This window comes from Limulus polyphemus, unplaced genomic scaffold (genome assembly GCF_000517525.1).
Source record: "Limulus polyphemus unplaced genomic scaffold, Limulus_polyphemus-2.1.2 Scaffold4044, whole genome shotgun sequence".
Taxonomy (NCBI): domain Eukaryota; kingdom Metazoa; phylum Arthropoda; class Merostomata; order Xiphosura; family Limulidae; genus Limulus; species Limulus polyphemus.
In genome coordinates, this window is record NW_013669654.1 from 25,936 (window position 1) to 34,503 (window position 8,568).

The 8,568-nt window shown below is 36.0% G+C and overlaps 1 protein-coding gene across 1 annotated transcript in view; it reads left to right on the top strand.

Moving 5' to 3' along the window:
• Positions 1-8,568, top strand: part of LOC106470503 (ras-related protein Rab-8A-like) — a 31,229-nt gene that overhangs the window by 10,178 nt on the left and 12,483 nt on the right. Inside the window, exons 2-3 of the mRNA XM_022399113.1 lie at positions 2,928-2,988; positions 7,350-7,410. Coding sequence (XP_022254821.1) covers positions 2,928-2,988; positions 7,350-7,410 — 122 coding nt within the window. The remainder of the gene's footprint in view (positions 1-2,927; positions 2,989-7,349; positions 7,411-8,568) is intronic.

Below are 8,568 nucleotides of genomic sequence, written 5' to 3' on the forward strand. Positions count from 1 at the left end.
ATTCCTTTTGTTTCCCATTTGATCAACAGTCGTAAATTAGAGATGGCCTTAGTAACTTTGCCGTAAATACAAAATACAGTACTAATAAGGGAAGCAGAAGTAGAAACCTGATCATTTCCTTTAGCTATTCCATTTGTTTCCCATTTGATCAACAGTCGTAAATTAGCGATGGCCTTAGTAGCTTTGCCATAAATACAAAATACAGTACTAATAAGGGAAGCAGAAGTAGAAACCTGATCAGTTCCTTTAGCTATTCCTTTTAATGAACCGAAATTATTTTTATCTTTGCTTTTTCTTTTAACCAAGATAACATTGTGACTCCAAAAGCCTAAAGATCAATCCGGAAGCTTAAAAGTTATCAAGATCTCCTTATCAAGAAGAAAGTGGTCTTTGGAAGTTCTCGAACTTTTACTTGGAGGTGTGAATAGAATTTTAAAAACTTTAACTAATATTTGACCAAATAAAACCTAACGTTTACTATAGCTCACAATTGCCCAGTACTCACATTAAATGCATCAATTAAATACAAATCTAAAATATCTTAATCCATTAGTAACCCTCAATCCAGTCAGGTAAGACGTGATATTGCCACATAATATTAAAAGCGCTCGTAATGCCGGATATAACATACACAATGTTTGTTATATTTGGAAGCTGATTTTTACTGAATTTTTCAAAATGATATAAGAAGACGTATGATAAGGCCCGGCATGGCCAGGTGGTTAAGGCATTCGACTCGCAATCTGAGGGTCGCGGGTTCGAATCCCTGTCACACCAAACATGCTCGCCCTTTCAGCCGTGGGGGCGTTATAATGTGACGGTCAATCCCACTATTCGTTGGTAAAAGAGTAGCTCAAGAGTTGGCGGTGGGTGGTGATGACTAGCTGCTTTCCATCTAGTCTTACACTGCTAAATTAGGGACGGCTAGCGCAGATAGCCCTCGTGTAGCTTTGCGCGAAATTCAAAACAAACAGACGTATGATAAAGCAATAAAACGCAGTTTGTATTTTTTAGTGATTCGTTTGATCGATAAAAAACACTTGTACATGTCATAATCAGAGTGACCCTATATTTGCCTCCTGGGCACGTTTGTTTCCAAATCGATTTTTGAAATGCAATCGTGGAATATCTGTTCCAATGTTGTATCTAGCCACCTGGTGGTAACTAAGGGCATAGGTAGCGAAACTTGCGTCAGTAATGGTAACCACAAATATAATACTTTATTTAACGAAACAGGTCAACCGAAACGTTACTTGCTGCAGCTCACGTGCGTGACGACAATACAGAGTTTGGCGGTAAACAGCAGTAAATTTCATAATCCTAAATCTTTTGTGAACTTAAAAAAGTAATGATATGCGTAAAAATATATAAATTGAAAGTATAACTCGCGGGAAATTAAATGTATAGTCTTATAATGAACAGAAACGAGTGTTTTATTAAAGTTTGTTAATTTAGATTCTAATCGTTTTATTCTGTTACTTTAACTACAGATTGTATTGTTTGTAATTAAGCCCAAAGCTACACAATGGGCTATCTGTGCTCTGCCCACCACGGGTATCGAAACCCGGATTCTAGCGTTGTAAGTCCCACAGACATACGGCTGTGCCACTGGGGAGCATCTACAATTTGTCAAGTGTTATATTGTATAATTTTTTTTTGTAATGAAAAGAAATCTCTTGTTCACTGGTTACTCTTTTAACCCCCCCTTAAACATGTTAAATAAACAGTCTTTTTGTTTGCCTGTGTAAAATAGATCATGTGATGTATGTCATGTGATTGTTTGAGCTCTATAAATGTAAAGATCTAGTCATATTACGGTTGGTTTTTAGGGAAATGGGAAAGAGTAAGGATTTCGTCGACTTCAAAGGGGGTATGATAGTAAATGTACGTCAATCAGGAGCTTGGTTTCCAAAAATTAATTTTTACAGACTATTCAAAGATAATTGTCAAGATACCTAGAGGTAATAGTGATCGAAAAAGAATCCGTGGGTCACTAAGAAGAACTGTGGTGACAGACTAGGGAAGTAGATTAGTGGACAAACTTCAGAAGTGTAATAGATGCTACATTATTCCCAAATTTACCTATTCCTTCAACAGTAGTCAAGACTCAACTATTTTCAACCATCCCGTGCAAAAGACATTACAAAAATTACGTGTTCTGATCCAATAAGCTGTAAACATTGAATCACTGAAAGCGTGTGTCGTGTTCTGATTCATTTCGTTTCACCCTTTTTTTTGTACTGACAATAGAATATAGACATGGAGAAAACCACACAAGACTTTAACCTTGCTTCTGTTGCTCCGACAGTAAAATCTGCTGTAGCTGGTGTAGTGGTGTGGGTAACATTACTCATACAGCAGGGTGAATAACGTTCAGAGTGTGTATGAATGTTGTTACCGATCCTGTCCACCTTATAATGCTGCATTACTTCCCTAATGGCCAGTGGCTCTTCCAAGACGATAATGCTACAGTTCACCATTCTCGTATGATCTAAAATTGATTGAAAAGATATAACAGAGATTTCAATTGTTGCCCATGTTGGAACTGAACTTTGCAACAACTATTGTAATTGTCCTCCAACTCATATGAGCTAGATAGATTTAATCCAAACTCCTCAACGATGGTTGGACTTTGTTTGAAGAAGACATCTTCCTGTACCTTGTGAAGTCAATACCATGCCAAGCAATGAGTATCATCACTGCAAAAGGTCAAATTAATATTAGGTGGGGTTACTAACAAAATGATCATTCATTATAGTTTAAGACTTAAAATCGATATTTACTTAAGATTTATATTTACTCAAGATTTATATTTATTTAAGATTTATATTTACTTAAGATTTACATTTACTTAAGACTTATTTCCAGAATCGAAACCTCATTGAAGAGTGTTAAATTTGTACTTATTTTCTTACATTTTTTTCTAGGAATTGATTTTAAACAGAAAATCATCAACCTGGACGGAACACCTATAAAACTTCAGATATGGTGAGTGTATAAGACAGATAGGGAACACGTATAAAACTTCAGATATGGTGAGTGTAAAAGACAGATAGGGAACATCTATAAAACTTCAGATATGGTGAGTGTAAAACACAGATAGGGAACATCTATAAAACTTCAGATATGGTGAGTGTATAAGACAGATAGGGAACACGTATAAAACTTCAGATATGGTGAGTGTAAAAGACAGATAGGGAACATCTATAAAACTTCAGATATGGTGAGTGTAAAAGACAGATAGGGAACAGGTATAAAACTTCAGATATGGTGAGTGTAAAAGACAGATAGGGAACACGTATAAAACTTCAGATATGGTGAGTGTATAAGACAGATAGGGAACACGTATAAAACTTCAGATATGGCGAGTGTAAAAGACAGATAGGGAACACGTATAAAACTTCATATATGTTGAGTGTAAAAGACAGATAGGGAACATCTATAAAACTACAGATATGGTGAGTGTAAAAGACAGATAGGGAACACGTATAAAACTTCAGATATGGTGAGTGTAAAAGACAGATAGGGAACATCTATAAAACTTCAGATATGGTGAGTGTATAAGACAGATAGGGAATACCTATAAAACTACAGATATGGTGAGTGTATAAGACAGATAGGGAACATCTATAAAACTTCAGATATGGTGAGTGTATAAGACAGATAGGGAATACCTATAAAACTTCAGATATGGTGAGTGTAAAAGACAGATAGGGAACATCTATAAAACTTCAGATATGGTGAGTGTATAAGACAAATAGGGAATACCTATAAAACTACAGATATGGTGAGTGTATAAGACAGATAGGGAACATCTATAAAACTTCAGATATGGTGAGTGTAAAAGACAGATAGGGAACATCTATAAAACTTCAGATATGGTGAGTGTAAAAGACAGATAGGGAACACCTATAAAACTTCAGATATGGTGAGTGTAAAAGACAGATAGGGAACACCTATAAAACTACAGATATGGTGAGTGTGAACGATAGATAGGGAACAAATATGGTAAGTGTAAACAAGAGGTAATCCACAATAGCCGCGGCACTTGCAATTATTTTAAGCATAATTAGAGTAAATTAATCTATGATACTATTTTTTTCGTTTCTATTAGCTATATTTTTGTGCGCCAGCAATACCAAACGCGGGGCGCGCGTATACCTGATGTCATGAATTTTCTTCCAACCTCATTCTGTACTCTTATTTCTTTCTTTCGTTTCTTCCTTTTTCCAAAAAACAACAACAATAACAAACAAAATTTATCATGATAAACCTACATTAACATTTCTACTGCTACAAATTAGGCTTTCATCGAAACATGAAACGTAAACGTCGTAATTGACGAAATGGCCAAGCAGGGGGCTAAAACATAAGTACGTCATTAAATTAAACACGTGCTGTAAGAAATAAGCAGTCATCCATAGAGAATTACAATAATAATAATAGGGAAACTAATCAACATCCTTGATTGACGAACGTAAAACAAAAACTCCCATGCGTGTCCGTTTATTTAATTTCGTGCGTATTTTAGTGAAATTAATCGTATTACTTGTCCAGACGCCTTTAGAAATTGACAACTCCACCTACATGTAAGTATTTCTATAACTTAACCAATAAGATTGTGAATGTTTTGTGACGTTAGATCCCATTTAATCATCTTATATTACTAGTACCTAGGGCCCCGGCATGGCCAGGTGGTTAGGGCGCTCGACTCTGTGGGTCGCGGGTTCGAATCTCTGTCACGCCAAACATGCTCGCCCTTTCAGTTATAATGTGACGGTCAATCCTACTATTCTTTGGTAAAAAGAGTAGCTCAAGAGTTGGCAATGGGTAGTGATGACTAGCTGTCTTCCCTCTAGTCTTACACTGCTAAATTAGGGACGGCTAGCGTAGATACCCCTAGCGTAGCTTTGGGCGAAATCAGTAACAAACAAAATACTAGTATCTTTATAGAGGTTTTCAAACAACTGTTTGTTGGTGAAAAAGTGTGTTTGTGATTTTGGGAGTATAATTAATCAATCCATGGTTTAATGATTGGAAACATTATATGTTTATAGCGAATGATCAATCATTTTAAATAACTATTCCTTGGTGATTAGTCTGAAATATAAATAACACGCACGACTTTATTGTATTTATATTTTTAAAAAAGTTCAGCTTGTATCTTAGCACATGCGTATTTTCTACAAAATTCTGATTTAGTCTTTAGTCAAATTGTGATGGCTTATTCCACAAGCTGGTCGATCTTCTGTATACTCAAGCCACAACATCTAATTAGGGTACTTACTAATCGTGTATAAGGACAAGCAGAAGCTGGTGTCATGTGTAATGATGGGGGAGAGGGAGAAGCCCAGAACTAAACTAATCAATACCGAAAACCATCATGAAGATATAGCCCTAATAAAATTTCACGAAGATAACGAAATCATCGAAATAAAACGAAATTAAAATAAGAAATAAAACTAGGTAAAAAAAATGCAAGCCGTCATTGGACTGATTATAATTATATATCTAGTTATACGCATGCTCGCACGCGCACACAATCAAACACGTTTTTTTCTTCGATTTCTTATACTATTTATAAACAAATAACGTTATTTTCATAAAACCTTAATGGTCGAGCGTGACCTAATGGTTAGCGCTCCTGGGCTGTGAATTCGGAGATTAGTGGGCAGTGAGCGTGCTTTATAAAAGTGATCAAATCCCACTATTCAAACGGGTAAGAGTAGTCCGATAGTTGACTAGCTAGCTGCCTTCCCTCGAGTCTAACAATTCAGAATTGATGGCCACTTCTTGCAGAAATAGCTTCTGTGTAGCATTGCGCGAAATTCTGAAGCTTGTTTGTTTTCTTGAATTTCGCGCAAAGCTACACGAGGGCTATCTACGCTAGCCGTCCCTAATTTAGTAGTGTAAGACTAGAGGGAGGGCAGCTAGTGATCACCACCCACCGCCAACTCTTGGGCTACTCTTTTGACCTTCACATTATAAATCCCCCACAGCTGAAAGGGCGAGCATGTTTAGAGTGACGGGGAATCGAACCCGCGACCCTCAGATTGCGAGTCGAGCACCCTAACCACCTGGCCATGCCGGGGTCCAAATTCTGAAGCAATCGAGACTCAACAACAATGATTCAGAATGTGAAACGTGGTTTTCAGAGCTTCGTTGTTGACTGCGAGTTTAATTAAATAAGTAAAATAACTAAACCAAAGTAATAAAAAGACGTTCTGTTTCGTTAGTGTATCTATACTAATCGTTTGTCTAGCTTGGTCTAACTTGGTTGACGTTACCATTTTATAGTTAAGAAACTTTACGTTTTTGCAAATTCACGTTTTACGTGCTTGTGTACTTTTGTTTTTGCCTTTCTTTTTAGTTAAATTTGTGGAATAATGTATTAACTTTCTTACAGTGCAGATAACGAAAATAAATCAAAGTAAATAAATAATTTAATTTATGTAAAAAACACTTGTATCTAAACTAAATATAATAAGCAATCTTGTTATTTAAATTAGTCTCGGGTGAGCTTCACTGCATTACACCTATAGAAGTAGTAAATGTTACGTTCATCAGGTGTCCTGTTTATTTGTTTTAAATAGAAGTAATCGTTGTATTATTCAATGTATATGAATCATTTCTGTCTAATGTTCCACCGAATGTTACTCTTGATCAGAGAATAATATAATTTTTTACAGAAATACGACTCCCACTTTAAATGTTATATACAAGTTATATATGGTATGCAATTAAAAAAAAAAACATTTTAATGTTGACCAGCTTTGTTGACTACCTACTAATTTAATTTCAAGATCATAAATGGAGCGGGATCGCCTTTAGTACAGCTCAGGATTTCGGAGCTGGCGAGCCCAGGTTCGAACCCATGAGATACAAGTTTAAACTGTGGCTGCGTTAGAAAAGTAACATTCGATGGCTTAGCGTGTATGGTGAATGGCAGGATGCTGCTGACTGGCTGTCTACCTCCCTCCCCTCCGGTCAGTAGTTCAAAACTATATACAACTTTAAGCTGTGGCTGCGTTAGAAAAGTAACATTCGATGGCTTAGCGTGTATGGTGAATGGCAGGATGCTGCTGACTGGCTGTCTACCTCCCCCCCCCCCTCCGGTCAGTAGTTCAAAACTAAGGACGGGGATGATAGCCTTAGTAGCTTTGCCATAAATGCAAGATGTAAATAGAATATTGCAACGTGTAATAATGTAAATAAATGAAAGTGGAATGGTCGCATCCGGTTATAAAATAGTCCTCTCGTATATTATTCTTACTGTGGACAGAACGTTGATATTCAAGTATAAGTAAATTGAGTTGTATTGTGTGTCACTCTTTTTTTCTATATATTAGGGACACTGCTGGTCAGGAACGGTTTCGAACACTGACAACAGCCTACTATAGAGGAGCCATGGTAAGTTAGTTCTTTAGTTTGTATCTAGAAGAACACTGACAACTGCCTACTATAGAGGAGCCATGGTAAGTTAGTTCTTTAGTTTGTATCTAGAAGAACACTGACAACGGCTTACTATAGAGGAGCCATGGTAAGTTAGTTCTTTAGTTTGTATCTAGAAGAACACTGACAACAGCCTACTATAAAGGAATGGTAAGTTAGTTCTTTAGTTTGTATCTAGAAGAACACTGACAACAGCCTACTATAGAGGTAAGTTAGTTCTTTAGTTTGTATCTAGAAGAACACTGACAACAGCCTACTATAGAGGTAAGTTAGTTCTTTAGTTTGTATCTAGAAGAACACTGACAACAGCCTACTATAGAGGAACCATGGTAAGTTAGGTCTTTAGTTTGTATCTAGAAGAACACTGACAACAGCCTACTATAGAGGAGCCATGGTAAGTTAGGTCTTTAGTTTGTATCTAGAAGAACACTAACAACGGCTTACTATAGAGAAGCCATGGTGAGTTAGTTCTTTAGTTTGTATCTAGAAGAACACTGACAACGGCTTACTATAGAGGAGCCATGGTAAGTTAGTTCTTTAGTTTGTATCTAGAAGAACACTGACAACGGCTTACTATAGAGAAGCCATGGTGAGTTAGTTCTTTAGTTTGTATCTAGAAGAATACTGACAACGGCTTACTATAGAGGAGCCATGGTAAGTTAGGTCTTTAGTTTGTATCTAGAAGAACATTGTTTTCGTTTGCGAAGAATACTTGTTTTGGGGTTGGTTTCCTACACCCCTGATAGTAGATTTATACTTTTTCATCAATCATTTATTAATACCTCTGAGATTCTGATCATTAGTGTTAATACATCTGAGATTCTGATCATTAGTGTTAATACATCTGATATTCTGATCATTATTGTTAATACATCTGATATTCTGATCATTATTGTTAATACATCTGATATTCTGATCATTATTGTTAATACATCTGAGATTCTGATCTTTATTGTTAATATATCTGATATTCTGATCATTATTGTTAATATATCTGATATTCTGATCATTATTGTTAATACCTCTGATATTCTGATCATTATTGTTAATACATCTGAGATTCTGATCATTATTGTTAATATATCTGATATTCTGATCATTATTGTTAATACATCT